This window comes from Carlito syrichta, unplaced genomic scaffold (genome assembly GCF_000164805.1).
Source record: "Carlito syrichta isolate Samal-C Ts95f unplaced genomic scaffold, Tarsius_syrichta-2.0.1 Scaffold303668, whole genome shotgun sequence".
Taxonomy (NCBI): domain Eukaryota; kingdom Metazoa; phylum Chordata; class Mammalia; order Primates; family Tarsiidae; genus Carlito; species Carlito syrichta.
This window is the reverse complement of record NW_007247764.1, coordinates 16687-35674: the sequence shown is the minus strand read 5'-3', so window position 1 is coordinate 35674 and position 18988 is coordinate 16687. Positions and strand designations below refer to the sequence as shown.

The 18988-nt window shown below is 35.7% G+C and overlaps 1 protein-coding gene across 1 annotated transcript in view; it reads left to right on the top strand.

The window, feature by feature from the left end:
* LOC103261340 (E3 ubiquitin-protein ligase RNF19A) overlaps nucleotides 1-18988 on the top strand; it is a 48235-nt gene that overhangs the window by 13320 nt on the left and 15927 nt on the right. The window contains exons 2-3 of the mRNA XM_008058976.2: nucleotides 3103-3869; nucleotides 16586-16794. Coding sequence (XP_008057167.1) covers nucleotides 3196-3869; nucleotides 16586-16794 — 883 coding nt within the window. The 5' untranslated portion in view covers nucleotides 3103-3195. The remainder of the gene's footprint in view (nucleotides 1-3102; nucleotides 3870-16585; nucleotides 16795-18988) is intronic.

Genomic DNA, 18988 nt, shown 5'->3' with positions numbered 1-18988 from the left:
CTGCACTCCAGTCTGGGCAACAGAGTGAGACTCCAACTCAAAAAAAAAAAAAAGAACAAATAGATATTCTAGAACTGAGAAGTACAATATTTAAAATGAAAATTTCACTAGATGGATTTTAACAACACATTGAAGGTGGCAGAGGGTAAAGTTGGTGAACCTGAAGATAGATCAATAGAAATATGCTAATGTAAAAAATAGAGGAAAAAAATTACCCAAAATTGAGCAGAGGCTTGCTGGCCACTGGGACAAAATTAAACTATTATACAAATAATTAGGATTCCTGGAGAGAAAAGAGAGTGAAACAGTAGGATAAAAAATATTTAAGGAAGGAAGCAATTCCCTCAAAATTCCTTTATTCAATAAATCAACTTCCAATCCAAGAAGTTTAGTGAACCCAAATCAGGAGAAATACAAGAAGAACCTCATCTTGGCACATCTTAATCAAATTGCTGAACATCAATGATAGAAAACAATGTTGAATGCAGCCAGGGGAAGAAGACACGTTGCATACAGGGGGATGAAATTATAAATGAAAGATGACTTCTCAGAAATGATGGAGGCCAGAAGACAAGCTGTTCAGAGTCCTGAACAGATAAAGCTATCAATTCTATAGTCAGCAAAAAATATCCATTAAAAAATGAAGGCAAAGATGAAATAAGCAAATTTTTCATATAAAAGTTTAGGGAATTCATTGTTAGGAGACCTACATAGCAAGAATACTAAAGGAAGTTCTTGAGAATCCAAGGGAATAAATACCTTTCTGACTAGTGGGAGTACAAATTGGAACAAAGCAGTTTGATAGTCCATCTTAAGAGATTTTAGAAGTCCATAGCCAACTAGATAGTAGCAGATTCTTACACCAAGGCATGGCTTATCAAATCAGTGATGGGGATCATGGGGGAAAAGATCATTATTCAAGAACATGTTAAGATAACTGACTAGCCATTTAGAAAACAAAATTTGACCTCTATTTCTAACATTAAAATAAATTGAATGAACCAAATATTTAAGAAAAATATATAAGCTATAGAATTACCAGAAGAATATGTGAGAGAATTTTTAAAAATGTAATCTTGTAGTGGGCAAGGCTTTTCTAAGGTAGAGGTAGAAACCAGTAGTCATAAAGAGAAAGATTTGTGAACTTGAGTACATAAAAAAGTTTTGAAGTTTCTACATTGGAAAATTGCCATATAATCAAATACAATTTAAAAACATATATGGACCATTGCTTTATTAGCCTCTGGTGTGGCCATGCGTCTTGGAGCTATGGCCACCTCCATGTTTCCTGGCTTTGGCCTCCTCCCCTACCTTGGGAAGGTAAATCTCCTCTTTCTCTCTCTCTCTCTAATGTACTTTTTAAATCAACATTTTCTAATCTAAAAATAATAAAATAAAACATATTTGACACATGATGGCAGGATTCTTTATATAGTATTAGGTCTTATACATCAATAAGAAAAAGTCTTATAGCAGGATATGAACAAGTGGTTAGTTCACAGAAAGTGAAATGTAAATGACTAGTAGTGTGAAAATACTAAAAATATCTTTCCCATCAAAGCAAAGGTTCCTCTTGGTTTCCTAGTGACACATACAAATAAGTAACCATTAAAATTATTTTTTCTTTATTCTTCTTCTTTCATCCTGTCAACATAAGAATGTGCTGAAGAAGTTTAATAGACTGTTATACTTTTGTATTATAGGACACAACATTTAAAATATCTTTTTTGTTTGTCATCTTTATTGCCCTTCTAGACCAACTCTTAATTCACCCTTCTCTGCCCTGTTCTTTGGAGGTTGACCTCCAAAGGGATACCTTGGGGGAAGGAAGTTGACTTCTGGTTGGATTGAACCAATATGAGGCACTGGCAGGATATTGTAGAGCCAGAAGAGAAGGAAGTTGGGTATTTACTCCTCTGGGTGCTATTGGGCACCCCCTCTCCAGTAATCACTCCCTCCCTGCCCCCCTCATTCCCAGGGGTGACAGTAGCTTCCTGAGTACATCCCTTTTGGTTCCTTTAACCCCTGCTGTCACCTTTGTCAGTGTACCCTTTGGCTCCCTCTTTGAAAATGCTTTTTTTTTTTTTCCAGGACCTTGACTATTGAATAAAAAGCATATAAGCATCAAAAGACATAACTGCTCACAGTAGCATTAGTTACAGTAGACACAATACTGGAAACAACTCATATTTTCATCAACAGTGTTACAGATGAATAAGCTGTGGTAAATTCACACTCTAATATACTATAAAGTAATAAAAATGAACAAAATGCTGCTAAACACAAAACGAAGGATATCATACAAAGGAGTATGTGCTATAATTCTGTTTAGGTAAAATCTAAATATATAAGACCCTGTCTTCTAGCTTTATGGTTTTACTTTTCTCATTTAGATCTATAAACCATTTGGAATTGATTTTTATGTATCAGTGTGCCATAGGTTAAGTTCCTTTTATCTTCTCAGATGGATAACCAGTGGACATAGTACTTTTTTTTTTTTTGAACAAGTAATTTATTCTTGGCACTCAGCAGTGTCACCTTTGTTATAAATCAAGTGTTACATATGCGTATGTGGGACTTTTTTCTGGGCTGTGTTCTGTTTCATTGGTTTTTGTATTCATCCTTATAACATAGCACACTGTCTTAATTACTGTAACTTTATAATATGTTATTAATGGCAGAGTAAGAATCCCTTCCCCTACTTTGTTCTGCAAGATTGTATAAGCTATTCTTAGCCCTTTGCTTTTGCATATATATTTTACTGACAGTTAAAAACAAAAACCCTGTTAAAGGCAGTGAGAAATAATTTAAGGCAGAGTGATAGTGACTAGAAATTTATCTAAGATTTAGTAATAATTAGATCATCTCAAATCTCGAGTTTTTTATTAAAATTAAAGAATGTCATTGCTGCTATTTCAGCATTAGTTTTATATTCTCTCATAGACTGTTAAATAAATTCACCTTAGTTTTAAAAAACACTAATAATTAAAGAACATACATATGTGAAATTTCATAGTGATTTGAAAATTTATAAAAATACAGAAACTGAGAATATAGTTAAATGATATTGGTGTTTTTGTGTGTGTGTGTTTTTTTTTTTAGAACATCTATGACAACAGTCTTCTATAAATTGAACTTTTCAAGAATTCTCTGAAGGAACCAAGTAGGATTTACTTACATCATGACTTAATCTGAATGCAAGAACAAGAAATAGGTTTTATCTCTAAATATAATGAAGGGTTGTGTGTAAACACTGACCCTGACTCAATTCTAATGAGCATTTTAGACATGAGTTTGCATCGGCAAATGGGTTCAGATCGAGATCTTCAGTCTTCTGCTTCATCTGTAAGCTTGCCTTCAGTCAAAAAAGCACCCAAGAAAAGAAGAATTTCAATAGGCTCTCTGTTTCGGAGGAAAAAGGATAACAAACGTAAATCAAGAGAGCTAAATGGCGGGGTGGATGGAATTGCAAGTATTGAAAGTATACATTCTGAAATGTGTACTGATAAGAACTCCATTTTCTCTACAAATACCTCTTCTGACAATGGATTAACTTCTATCAGCAAACAAATTGGAGACTTTATTGAGTGCCCTTTGTGCCTTTTGCGGCATTCTAAAGACAGATTTCCTGATATAATGACTTGTCATCATAGATCTTGTGTGGATTGCTTACGACAATATCTAAGGATAGAAATTTCTGAAAGTAGAGTCAATATCAGTTGCCCAGAATGTACTGAACAGTTTAATCCCCATGATATTCGCTTGATATTAAGTGATGATGTCTTGATGGAAAAATACGAAGAATTTATGCTTAGACGATGGCTTGTTGCAGATCCTGATTGTAGATGGTGTCCAGCTCCAGATTGTGGGTAAGGAAATACCATTTGATTTTTCTTGTTAATTTTTTTTTGGACAAAATAAGAATTTGATGACTATTACTAAAATTTTTACATGCCAGAGAATTCATTCAACAAATATGTTGAATACATACCATGTGTCAGGCACAATGTTAGTTGTTAAAGACAGTAATCCTATCTTCCTCATTACTATAGTGTCTTTGTATTACATATTCACTTAAGAGCATTTTTGGAAGAAAAGAATAAGATGGTAGAGTGCAGGATCTAGTGGTATACAAAATTGCTTTTCCTGTCCATTTGGAGAATTTTTATCTTAGAATAACAGATGAAATGATCATGATTGCTTGTGGTGAAGAGGTTATCTATGGTCATACACCTTTTTTCTTTCTTTCATTTTTTTTGTTGACATGTTTCTCAGATGAGATAAATGACCCTTTTGAAAGGTACCTTAGTATGTGCCATAGTATGATGTGTTCATGTTAATATACATAAGCATTTGCTAGTTTCAAAATATAGAAGTAATATTTCATTTGCTTTAAGTTTTGAACTACAAATACCATTTTCCCAACATTTAAAATAAAATAGTCAGGTACGGTGACACAATCCTGTAATCACAGCACTTTAGGAGGCAGAGGTGAGAGGATCACCTGTGTTCAAGGGTTCGAGACCAGCCTGGGCAACTTGACAAGACCTCGTCTGTACAATAAATTAAAAAAAATTAGCCTGCTGTGGTGGCACATGCCTGTAGTTCTAGCTACTTGAAAGGCTAAGGTGGAATGATTGCCTGATCCAAGCGGGTCAAGGCTGCTGTGGCCATGAGCATGCCACTGCCCTTTATCCTGGGTGACAGAGTGAGACTACTACTCAAAAATAAAAATAAAATAATATTGCTTATATATTTGATTATATGTTAATAATGGTCCCTGTTTATAGAGCATTTGTTATATTTGATTATATGTTAATAATGGTCCCTGTTTGTAGAGCATTTGTACAATTGTCAGAACTAGGGAAAAACAGTCATATGCACTTCAAGAATAATAAAAGCAGGCTGGGCATGGTGGCTCAAGCCTGTAATCCTAGCTCTTTGGGAGGCTGAGGCAGGAAGATTGCTTGAGCCCAAGAGTTTGAGACCAACCTAGGCAACATAGCAAGACCCTGTCTCTAAATAAAGAATAAATAAATAAATAATAGTAAAAGCCACAAACAAATAATGTGGTGTAGCATACTATTAGTAAACCAGAGATTCTATTTTAAGTAAAAGTTTGGGGAAACTCAGAACTTCCAAAATTATCTGTGTATCATCTTAGGGGCAAGGCTTAGATGTGAGTTTCATTTATCAAATTACAGTTTCAAGACTCTCTGCTTGAATCAAATTCACTACCAGAAAAGTGTGTTGGGTGGATTTTCAGATTGCATCTAACCTACTTTCAGAAATGTTAAATGAGAAAAGTAGTAAGTGTTCCCAGCCTATGCAAATCCCAGCTTTTCATTACTAGCATTTAACCATTCACCAAGGATTTCTGTGTAATTACCTAATTAATCTTGTATGAATTTAACTCACATACTGTTCGGTATCAGATTTGAATTGTTTTCCTATACTGTAGGGAACTTGTACTATAATATAGATAAGAAACAAAATAATATGTTAAAGATACTATCTAATCTGGGTCAGGATTAGCTGTTCTTCTAGGTGTAATGACAGAAGCAGAATCGGGGACCCATGAAGAGGTAAACTTCAAGAAAAAGATGGCAAGAAAATAGGGATAATGAACAATACTTCTAAGTAACCTGAGCAAGAGACTATTCTGTCAGAAAAACAGCTTAGATATGATTATATCACTCTTGATCCCATGGATCCCTGCATAACATTTTCACTAGTGCGCGTGTACAAGTCATACTGTTGAAATTAGGGTAGATTTCAAGTTGGGTAGCAAATTTTAGGTTTTATTAGTCATTATAGCAAGCACTCCTGTAGCAAGAGTTTTAATACTGAGGAATATGCCTGTGTTGTATTATATATGGAGAAAGAGTGTGTTTTTTCTAACTCATTCATCTTTCATAAAACCCTAGATATAAATGGTGCTTCATAAATTCCTTTAAGCTTAAAATTCATCTAAAGCTTTAAAAAAATCTGAAAATAATGGAACAAAGAAAATGGAGGCTTATGTGTTAGAACCTGTGGCTAGGAGATATTGAGACAATAAATCCAGGGGCACAAACCTTCTGATCACTAAATAGCTGTATATCCTCTTATGGTGGGTTGATTGATCATGCCATCATAATGGATAGTACTAATAGAACACAGTAGGTAAGGCTGAAACAGATTATAGTTTGTATAAGAACTTGATTTTAGGGGAAGCATACCAAGCCAACTGGAAAAGGATTGATCATTTAACACATAGAATTGTGAAAATTAGCTATTTACAGGGGAAAATTTAGATTGTCATCACACATAATATGTTAAACAAAATCAAAACAGATTACAGAGGTAAGTTATATAAATAAAAGAAAAAAATTAAAAGAAGATATAGGTGAATGATTTGTTCATCTACTGCCATATTATCTATTAAAATTGAACATGTATTTTTAACAGTATTTAAATTTACTAGTTAAATACTGTAGAGAAACTCTTATGTACCAGGAGTTATGTTTAGAGACGTTCACAAAAACAAACAAGAAATATAGCAAATGTTTGTTAACAGCAGAATATATAAATACATTTAGTTTATCGGCCACCTCTTGAGAGCAGGAGGAGGGGATGTGAACCTCAAGAGACAACCAAGGAACTTCAGAAGCCACTGATAAATAAGGTAACCATAGGTTCTGATTTTCAGTTCATGCTTATTGTATTGGTATAATTTTTAGTAACACTACCTTTCTTTCTCAAATGTTCCAGTTTAGGTTGTGAATTATATGATCATCCTACTAATACTGATCTTAACTTCTTTGGTGGATACAGAAGTATTCATTTTATTAGTCTGTACATTAATTTTTGGTTTTGGTTGTCAGTAATCTTACCCACAAAGAACAAATAAGACATTTTACAGAAAATAATTACTCTTACTTAAATATTTTTCACTTATAGTTGATTTATGCTGACCCTCTAGGTTGTTAAGAACATATTTTGTATACTCCATAACATTATTAGTTTTATGGTTGTGTTTTGTAGAAAACATCACTCAATAACATAAAATTTGTATGTATACTTTGGAAAACATAGGATACTACATGAACCTCATTAAAAGTTTCAGTTTTACTTATTGTAAGCATGTACAGACCTGATTTTGAATTCCATCCTATCATGTTGTTATAAGGATTAAGTGAGATAGATCTTTAATATTATTACCAGCAAAATTCCTAGCACACAGTAAGCTTCTCACAGCTCTTATTACTCCTTATCTCTATTTTCAAAGTGTTGCTTTTATTTTTTTAATCAGACTGTCATCTAATTATTAATGTACCTATAGGCCAGTTTCTAGAGATTTATTAATGAACAAAAGACAAAAATCCCTACACTTATTAAAACCTTTGGAACCCACAGAGGAACATTTTTTTTGTAATTAAAATTCCATTTAGTGAGACCTTATCTCTACAGAAAATTAGCCGGGTGTGGTGGCGCATGCCTGTGGTTCCAGCTACCTGAAAGGCTGAGGTCGAAGGATTGCCTGAGCCCAGCAGGTGAGGCTGCAGTGGCGGTGAGCAACATGCCACTGCACTCCAGCCTGGGTGGCAGAGTGAGACTCCGACTTAAAAAAAAAAACTCCATTTATTAGTTAAATCTAGCAAAAGAAATTTTAGTAAATATCTGAATATTTGGCAATCATTCATAGATATACTTTGCCACAGTACCAGGACCATAAGAGTATATGTAATACTTAACCCCTTTCATTGTACAGCACACTTGAAAGATTTTTTCCAGAAATGCTAGAATTGAAATTATGAATTTTTCTCATTTGATAGTTATCAGTATGGCCATTTTCTGTATCTGACATTAATTTTACTTAAACATGGTTTAACATACCTTGAGAAATACTGCCCTTGCCCAGAGTAGAAAAAAATAATACCTGCCCTGGTTTCTATTTTAGATCTCTTGGGGTTTCTGACCTAGTATTTATTCTTCACTCGTGTGTGTGTGTGTGTGTGTGTGTGTGTGTGTGTGTGTGTGTGTGTGTGTGTGTGTGTGTGTCGTATCTCGTGTCTCACTCTGTCATCCAGGCTGGAGTGCAGTGGTGCAATCAAGGCTCACCACACCCTCGACCTCCTAGCCTCAGGTAATCCTCCCTCCTCAGCCTCTCAATAGTTGGGACTATAGGTGCGCACTGCCACGCCCAGCTAATCTTCGTATTTTTTGTAGAGATGAGGTCTTGCTATGTTGCCTTGGCTCAAACTCTTGGGCTCAAGCAGTCCTCTTGCCTCTGCCTTCCAAAGTGCTAGGATTGCAGCCATGAGCCACCATGCCTAACTGTCTTTCCACTCTTGAGGGCTAGGACAGATTAAGTTTATTCAAAGGACAACTTTTCTAAAAATCTCTCTTGAGAAGGGATCTGGGGGGCCAAATCTGGGTACTGTGATTTGACCAGAGTGAGGTTAGCTACCATGCTTCTAGAACATGACAGTGCTCACAGGTTCATAGAAAAATCTGGCCATGGCTAGGAAGATAAACTGGGATGAGGGAAACTCAGTGTAAGAGACGAAGTATAGAAGCTGTCTTGGATGAAATGTCTGATTACCCTCTGCCTTGGAGTTCTAGTTTGTATATTGTCTGAGCAGATAGCAAAAAGTTGGCATTTTTGTTTCTTCATTACCTGTTTCAATTGGCTAAGGCTGCCCTCCTACCAGCACACATTATCCCTGTCCTCTCATGTGAATGCTTCTGACATTGTTGAGGAAATCTGAATATATAAGCACTTTTATTGTAAAAGAATGTAATTAATGATTTAGTGCCTGGGAACTCCTCAAAGATAAAAAAGAAGTGTTTGTTTTTTGTAAATACAGGTTAACACCATGCTTAATTAAAAATTGTTGAATGAAGCAGTCTAACTATTTGCCACGAACATAAGTCATATACCTGAAGGTAATATGATCAACTACAGTCAGATTTGTGGAGCTTCAGGCTGGTTTGCTATGACATTTAAATGACTCTCAATGATCACTTACTCTGGTGGAGTATATTGTTTTTAATGGATTTTTTTAAAAATAGGACCATAGGCTTAGGGACTAAAGAGCTTGTATTCTTTTTTTGATTTGGAGTCTCACTCTGTCGCCCAGACTGGAGTGCAGTGGCCACCGCAGCCTCGACCTGCTGGGCTCTGGCGATCCTTCTGCCTCAGCCTTCCAAGTAACTGGAACTACAGGCACGCGCTCCCACGCCCGGCAAATTTTTGATTTATTGTAGATATGAGGTCTCGCCAAGTTGCCCAGGCGGGTCTCGAACCCGCGGGCTCAGGCAATCCACTCACCTCAGCCTCCCAAAGCGCGGAATTACAGGCTGAGCCACCGAGCCTGGCAAGCTTGTATTTTTAGAATTCTAATTAATGTATGATCTTATTCTCATCTTACAAAGAAGAGTTTTAGACATACTTGACTATCTTTTGACATGCTGGAAATGCTTTCGTAGGTTGACCTTTTACAACTTTCACAAAGATCACAGGTCTAACTGATTTTATCCAGAGGAAACAAGTATATGTGACAGAAAATAGGTTTTGTGTCTAGAGAGCCATAATGAATAAACTATGTTTAAGAGAAAGTTGTAATTGATAACTTGTGATAAATTATATATGTTAGGACATACACATTCATAAAAGTATTAATAGAAAAGTATTCATAAAAGAGTTAATAGCTTGAACTGAGAGTTTGCTCTTCTTAATTTATTCTTTTTCCTAACCATCAAATTAACCCAGGCATATTTTAACACCAAGCAATTTAGTATACTATATGATTAGTTCTTTGAAGTTTAAAGATCATGCTGTGTCTTCTGACAATGCAATAAAACCCAAGCCGGGCTTGGTGGCTCAGCCTGTAATCCCACGCCTTTGGGAGGCTGAGGTGAGTGGATTGCCTGAGCCCGCGGATTCGAGACCCGCCTGGGCAGCGAGACCTCATCTCTACAATAAATCAAAAACTCAGCCGGTCGTGATAGCACATGTCTGTAATTCCAGCTACTCGGAAGGCTGAGGCGGAAGGATCGCTAGAGCCCAGCAGGTCGAGGCTACGGTGGCCGGGAGCAGCCACTGCAATACAGTCTGGGCGACAGAGTGAGACTCCAACTCAGAAAGAAAAAAAAAAAACTCAACCTGTATTCCACTTCTATACCAAACATTGTTAATTGATAACTGAGATTTTTGGTGGAGTTATAGTGAGTCAATAAAAATAAAATCTACCCCCCCCCCCCGCAATACAGAATCAGTATGTTGAAGACATAGGAGGCATGTCAGCTTCTTCTTGCTAATTAGTGGACTAAAGAATGTGGCTTTAGATATACATCCAAAATGGCTTGCTAACACTCCATAGTGGAAAACAGAACAGAATGCATCCTCTCTGTAGAATGTGGATCTAAAAAGGGAACTAGAATAAAAGGGGTGGAGGGGGAACCAGGAGATGAACCTCATTTTGTCTACCTTCTCTCAAATATATTTATCAAGTAAGTCATTCCTTTTCCACTGGAATAATCATGACTTTTTCAAAGTAGAAACAGCCTGTTAATCCTTTTATAAAACTTGAGTTTTTTCCCTTAACTGGATCAAATAATTGTGGTATTTCTGAATATATTTGCTTTTGGGGAAAAAAGTTATTTTGGACTTCCAGATAATCTTTCTTTATTTTTTCCATTTTTTAAAATCAAAATCTTTATTGGAACTGTCGTATCTTTCTTAGGATTACTTTCATGTTAGATTTTTTTTTTTTTTCCTTCTGGTTCCTTCATAAGGAATTTGAACAGGCAGAATATATCACCCTAGGTGGTATCCCTATGTCCTGGATGTTATCAGTAATATCATTTGCAAAACACTAGTACTATGAAACTTTCCCAGGAAATATATGTCATGGTCAATTTAATAAACTTAGAAAACACTGTATATTGAGGATTGGTATGTTAAAAATTCTTTTAGCAAATCCTGTAGTAAAAAATAAAATATTTTAACTTTTGCTTAACATTTTTCTAACTTGACTACCAAGTTCTTACTTGGTATGGATCACTAGTTAACAATCCAGTGACCAGAAGGTACTTCTGGAAAGACTTTCAGTTCCTATCGTCCCTGCTTTCTTCCTGTCGTTCCACTCCTGGTTTACACATTTCTGCAGAAGCTAGAGATGTTAAGCTGAAGAATGGAGAAGGAAAGTAAGGCTCAAATTAAATAATGAACCATAGAAGAAAATGGAGCTAACCACTAAGCCAAGGTTTGGGTGCTATTTAAGCCAGAGATGTTTAGTTAACCACTATTATTCAATTATTTCTGTGACCTTCTACTGAGCCTGTTCTTTTTCCAAATAATACTTATTGCACCACAGCAGAGAAACTCCTGGAACTTTCTATAAAGCAAGTGTTTTGTATTTAATTTAGTTTTACCATTTGCTTCCATTGTAATTTGAGAGCTGTTTTCCAGTGGAAAATAAATTTGGTTCCCATACAGTGAAAATCATATTCAAGCAACCTAACATTCTGTTTCCAAAATGTGTGAATGCTAGCTAGGTACATTTAATTCCTTGATATATTACAGAACGTGCCTAATACCATTATTGTTATTAATAGAATTGAATATGTTTGAATATGAGACACATAGTAAGCACTTGGTAATTGTTAGCATAAGAAAAAACTAGCCTGGCTCAGCCTGTAATCCCGTGCCTTTGGGAGGCTGAGGTGAGTGGATTGCCTGAGCCCGCGGGTTCGAGACCCGCCTGGGCAACTTGGTGAGAACTCATCTCTACAAGAAATCAAAAATTAGCCGGGCGTGGTAGTGCGTGCCTGTAGTTCCAGCTACTTGGAAGGCTGAGGCAGAGGGATTGCCAGAGACCAGCAGGTCGAGGCTGTGGTGGCCGGGAGCAGCCACTGCACTCCAGTCTGGGTGACAGAGTGAGACTCCAACTCAAAAAAAAAAAAGAAGGAAAAAACTACTAGACAAATTGCTCTAACTTATTATAAAAGTATATGTTTATGAAAATATCTGGTCAGTGTTATTAAAAATAATCCTCTTTTTCTTTGGAATTTGCATAAATCTAGTAGACTTGAATGTTTAGTTCTGCTGGAGGACATCTTAGTTTTTCCATTAAAAATATACTGAGAAGTAGCATAAAACAAGTTTGATGTACTTTATTTCTAGACAAAACTGTAAGGAATTATCACCTTAAAGCAATTTTTGAAGCTCTTTTGATGTTGAATTATTAAGAAGATCTGAACAGAGTTAGAAATGCAAGAAAAACATTGTTGAGAAGAAAATACACTTTAGAATCTCAGTTATTTCTGCTTTCTTGCCATACCTCTTCATGTTTTTATGAACGTTATACCAGATATTAGAACTTGTCATGAAATTTTGAAAGGACAGAATTCATGTTCTGCTTTAAATTCTTCTTGTCAAGATGTAAAGAATTCCCCAATCGGACATTTTTTGAAAGACTCATTATCTAAATCATTAATTAAAAATTAAGTCAATTCTAAAAAAGTTTTGTTTTGTGACATGAATACTAATATACTGAACTACCTTCCACAAAGCTTAGAGCCACAATATAACCTAATTTTTATTAATCTGCCTCATATCTTTATAAGTATTTCCTCAGAAAGGATGTGCTACTCCTAAACTTATCTAGCTAAATTTACATTCTCAGTGTTCATATTAACTGTAATTTTATTTTCCTGTTTAATTATTTGAAAATTAAGCTGGGCATGGTGGCTCACTTTAGGAGGCTGAGGTGAGGGGATTGCCTGAGCCCACGGATTTGAGAACAACCTGGGTAACATGGCAAGACCTCTTCTCTACAATAAATTTAAAAATTAGCTAGGTGTTGTGGCATGTGCCTGTACTTCCAGCTACTTGGAAGGTTGAAGCGGAAGGATCACCTGAATTCAGCAGGTCGAGGCTGCAGTAGTCGTGAGCATGCCACTGCACTCCAGCCTGGGTGACAGTGTGAGACACCAACTCAAAAAAAAAAGATAATTAAAGCTTGTAAATTTTGGCTTTTACAGTCATCACTAAAGATTGCAGCATTTTATCCTTACAAATATTACATTTATACTTCACTTATCCAATAAAATTTCACCATATTAAATAATCTACTCAAGGGATGTCTAGAATGCCTGCCAATATTTATTTTAAAATGAGTATTCAGATATTAATATTTATTCCAAATGACATACATTATTTAAGTTATGATGTAGAAATGGTAATAACTTGTATGATTGCTAAATCATTAGTTAAGCACAAGTGCAGGGGTACTAGAATTGAAGCGGTCTTTGCCTATTTGGCCTTCTAAAGTCTGAGGCCAAAGCTGAAGATGATTTTGGCTGAATACTGAAGCTAAGCCACATTTCAGTAAATCCCTATTTTATGTATGGGAAAACTGCGTGTAGGGAAATTATGTAATTTACATAAAATTGCACAGTTAGTAAGTAAGTGGTGGAAGTAGAATTTGGATCAGCTAGCCTAAACTTCTTGTCTGCCTTTGTAAATTGTGACTGACTCAAAAAATTATTGGTCTTGGCATTCTGCCCCTCTTCTTTCCTCCTGTCGTCCTTCAATAAAAGGTAGGTTAGAGAAGAGGTTTGTGAGAGAATGTCATTTCCTTTTCACTGACTGTTTAAAACAAGGACTTTAGATCATAGGTACTTTAAATCATAACTTTGATAGAAAGTAAAGTGTAGGGCTGGGCGCGGTGGCTCAGCCTGTAATCTCAGCACTTCGGGAGGCTGAGGCAAGAGGATTGCGTGATCCAGGGGTTCAAGACCAGCCTGGGAAACTTGGTGAGGCGCTGTCTCTACAATAAATAAAAAAATAAACCAGACATGGTAGCGTGTGCCTGTAGTTCCAGCTACTTGGAAGGCTGAGGCCAAAGAATCACTTGAGCCCAGCAGGCTGAGGCTGCAGTGGCTGTGAGCATGCCACCGCACTCCAGCCTGGGCGACAGAGTGAAACCCTACTCAAAAAAAAAAAAAAAAGCAAGTATAGGGCCTTTTTTTCTTTTTCTAGGACTGCAATGAATAAACTCTTGGAAATTTTGAAACTCAGGGAAATGAGACTTTGCTAAATTACCCAATGTTAATATAAATTTCCTTTAATTCAATCCTGTTTGAATATGTCTATGATAGAAATTGATAATTAGAGAATTGGTCTATCAAAAGTAAAATGGAATTTAAGATGTAAAACTTCAGTTTTAAAGGTTTAAGTTTAAGTACTAAGGGAGCAACAGGTTCCAAAATAATGGTACTCCCTGACTCTTAAAATCTTGCATTATTTTGTAGTGAAATTTAATTTTACTATAAAATTCTAATTTTTACATAATCAGTTTATTGTGAAATGTAATAAACTTAGTTGCACTTATTATTTTGTATTGCCAGTAATAAGAGCTCTGGGCCAGGTATGGTGGTTCATTTCTGCAATCCCAGCACTTTGAGAAGCCTAGGCAGAAAGGCTGAACTCAGGAATTTGAGACCAACAAAGCGAGACCTCCTGAAAAATAAAAAAAAATTAGCTGGGCTTAGTGGTGTGTGCCTGTAGTCCCAGGTACTTGGGAGGCTGAGGCAGAAGGATCACTTGAGTCCAGGAGGTCAAAGCTTCAGTGAGCTGTGATCATGCCACTGCATTCCAGCATGGGTGGCAGAGTGAAACTGTCTCAAAATTAAAAAAAAAAAAATATACACATGAAGAAATAAGTATAAAAAAGCTCTGAAAGCCGGGCTCGGTGGCTCAGCCTGTAATCCTATGCCTTTGGGAACCTGAGCCCGTGGGTTCGAGACCCGCCTGGGCAGCGAGACCTCATCTCTACAATAAATAAAAAAAAATCAGCCGGGCGTGGTAGCGCATGCCTATAATTCTGGCTACTCAGAAGGCTGAGGCGGAAGGATCGCTGGAGCCCAGCAGGCGACGCTGCGGTGGCCAGAAGTGGCCACTGCACTCCAGTCTGGGCAACCGAGTGAGACTCCAACTTAAAAAAAAAAAAAAAGGCTCTGAAAACGCCCCTAAATTTTTAGGCAAAAGGAAATGTTTGGTATTTGCAAAAGACTCGTCTACATAGATAAGGCTTATTTGTGGTAATTTTCAAAGAAAACTAGAAACCTCTAGAAAATTTTTAATTGAAAGTTTTATTGAAGTCATTGTAGCTTCACCTGAAGTTGTAACAAATAATTCAGAGATCCTCCTGTATACCCTTCACACTGTGTGCCCCACCGTTAACATTTTTCAAACAGTTTCACCACCTGGATCTTGGCATAAATGTGATCTGCCAATCTTACCCACATTTCCTAATTTACTTGTACTTATTTGTTCATGTGTATTTACTTCTCATTTTACTTGTATAAGTTTATGTATCCACCACCACAGTCAAGGTACTGAACAGTTACCATCACAACAAAGATTCCTAATGTTGCTCTTTTACAACTAGTTCTGCTTCCCTCCTAGTCTCTTCCCATGCCAGTCATTGTTCCTAACCCCTGGCAACCACTAATCTGTTTTTCATTTCTAGTTTTGTCATTTCAAAAATGTTATATAAATAGAATCATGCAGTATATAACTTTTTAGATTGACCTTTTTCACTCAACATAATTCCCCCAGAGAATCATCTAAGTTGTTACCTGTATCGATAATTTCTTTTTGTTGGGACTGATGTATATGCACCATAGTTTGCTTAGCCATTTACCTTTTGGAGGACAACTGTCATTCTGGTTTTGGCTATTATGAATAAAGCTGCTGTGAACATTTTTATACAGGTTTTTATGTGAACATATATTTCATTTCTCTGGGATAAATACCAAAGAGTGCCCAGAATTTATTTTAAGTTAGAAATGTTTAAAGTATCAGAAATAGTAACTCAGAATAGGTATTAGGGCTAGTCATGACTCTATCATTCTCAGTCTTTGTTTTATCTAAAGTAAAAAAACAATAGCAACTTCTTAATTGAGAAATTATAGTTTGTGGACTTTTTGGCAGGAGATTGGCACCAAAGACCACTTTTTACCAGGCATGTTAGAAACAGAAATGTGAGAATTTATGCATAAATAAAAGATAATCAGAAAATTTATAAATTGGCATAGTATACTATTAACTAACAGGTCTAGCAGATCCATAATCATTGTATTTTTAAATAATCTTTTTCTTTTAACTTTTCTGATTTTAAAAATAACAAGTAATTGTAGAAAATCTGTAATATGTAAATATATAAATAAGAAAATTATAACCCCAATACCAGGAAAACTACTGGTAAGATTTTGGTGTATTTCTTTCTAGTCTTTTTTGTATGCAAACAATACTAATTTAATACAGTTTTTATAAAATTGGGGTTAGGCTAAATACAGTTTGGTAAAAGTTAAAAATTGAACTTTAAAAATGTTTTTATGCTACTTATGTGTCTTCATTTGTAAACTGTTCTTATTTCTCATTTTTATATTGCTGAGATAAAGTTTATGACTGTTTACTAATGTGTAAGTAGAAAATGTTTTTCAGGAAAACATTTTAGTTGGATAATTTTAAAAATGAATGTTTTTTGTTTCATGTCACATTTTAAATTGTTTTTCTTGTTCTTTCAAGATATGCTGTGATAGCGTTTGGATGCGCCAGCTGTCCAAAGTTAACTTGTGGGCGAGAGGGCTGTGGAACGGAGTTTTGCTACCACTGTAAACAGATTTGGCACCCCAACCAGACCTGTGATGCCGCTCGGCAAGAAAGAGCCCAGAGTTTACGTTTGAGAACTATACGTTCTTCATCCATTAGTTACAGTCAAGAATCTGGAGCAGCAGGTATTTGTCTGTCTGATTTCTTTCAGATACAATATTGGATGCATGCAGAACACTACTTTACTTTTTTAAAGAAAGTAGCCAGTTGCTGTTTTCCCTTCTCTTTTCAAAAGTATTTTATGTTTTAAGTGCATTTCTATCCTAGAAGCACTCATTCTTTCCTGTGGTTGAAAGTGGTTCTGAGATTGGAAAGATTTTATTGTCCAAAAAAGAAAAAAAAAAAGGAAAAAAGGAAGTGTCATGATGATTTATATAATAGCCAAAGATGGCCCAAAACTTAATTATAAAGGTATCTTATGTAATAGCTAATATTTCTAATATTGCCTTAAATATATCATCTTTAGATTATTTATAATTGTATAAATACTACAAAGTTACAGATTTAAAACAGTGTTCTTAGAATCCTTTTCATGTAAATATTGTATGAATACATTTTTGTTTACCGATATCTCATCCAATTCCAAGGTTAAAGATAAAAAATTATACCTTAGTGGAAAGGACACTAAAAACTTTAAGTCTTTGTCCAGGAATCTAAAAGTTTCCTGGGAGTCTGTACATACATATTGTATGCATCTTATAAATCTCAAAAATTAAAAAAAGTGAACATCTTAATGATCTTTGAATAAAAATTCAAGAAATTACAGTTTTGTGTTGACAGAATTTTTATTGTTTATTGGAATTTTAATCCTTTTTTAGAAAAACATGTTTTTCTTTGCTGATTGTGACAGGGTAAAACGTGGAAAATAAAGATATTTATTAAGAAAATAATTTAGATATCTTGCCAGCAGTGAATTGAGATAATCGTGTGCTTTATATTACTAAAAATGTCTTATTAAACTTTAACACAGGATATTTAACACTTAATATTTTATACACCATACATGTATTTTCATACTTGTTTGCTGATTGACTTGTTTCTGTTTCCTCTCCTAAAGATTATGTGGAACTCAGAGGTGTTAGTATTAATCTGTAGGTATGGGTCCAGAAGCAATTCAGAGAGGACTTGAATATACCTAAACTGTCCATGAAGACTCAGCAGTAGCTATTGGATGGTTCACTTGAAAATGATACTCTTCTTCTCTTAGTAGAGATGAGTAATTTTTGGTCACAAAACACACAGAGTAAGAGAAAATGGACTCTGGAATCAGACTGCCTAGATTCAAGTCCAGAATTTTCTACTTATTTTTTGTGTAACTCCAAGCAAGTTACATGCCTCATCTTTAAAATGGGGTGCAGTGGCTCATGCCTATAATCCCAGCACTTTGGGAGACCAAGATAAGAGGATTGCCTGAGCTCACGGGTTCAAGACCATCCTGGGCAGCTTGGCGAGACTTCATCTCTACAATAAATTAAAAGATTAGCTGGGCATGATGGCATGTGCCTGTAGTTCCAACTAGTTGGAAGCCTGAGGGGAAACAATTGCTGGAGCTCAGCAGGTTGATGCTGGGGTGGCCATGAGTGTGCCACTGCACTCCAGCCTGGGCGACAAAGTGAGACTCCAACTCAATAAAATAAAATAAAATAAAAATATGTAATTTAGAATTTGTTCCATGTTTCTTTTTAAAAAGTTTTTTTTTAAGTGAGGGTCTTACTCTGTTGCCCAGGTTGAAGTGCAGTGGCACAGTCATGACTGCAGCCTCAACCTGGACCAAGGCAATTATTCTACTTCGGCCTCCTGAGTAGCTGAGGCTATAGGCACACACCACCATGCCTGGCTAATTTTTTGTAGAGGCAGGTTCTCTCCATGTTGCCCAGACTGGTCTAAAACTTATGGGCTCAAGCAGTTTTCCAGCCCCAGCCTCCCCAAAGTGCTAGGATTACAGGTGTGTACCATCATGTCCAGCTGTTTAAAAATCTTGTCTCCTTGTTCTAAAAATTTAAAGAACATGCATTTTACCTACAGTGCTTCAAAAATCAAAGTTCTCAGAACAGTGGCTCTGTGATCATTTCGTATGATATAATCTGTAAAGAATTAAAAATTTGAATTTGGCTTCTCACAGACTTGTGGAATAAGAAAAAAGGAAAGGGAGCTACCATCTAAATGATTTTATTAATTGCTATTATTCCAGATATCTTGGTATTCTTTGTTTCCCGTTATCATGATACATGGAAAAATTGATTGTGCTTTTAATAGATGGTTGGTATAATAATGATTGGTTTGTTATTTCTTTTTTTTTTTTTTTTTTTTTTTTTTTGG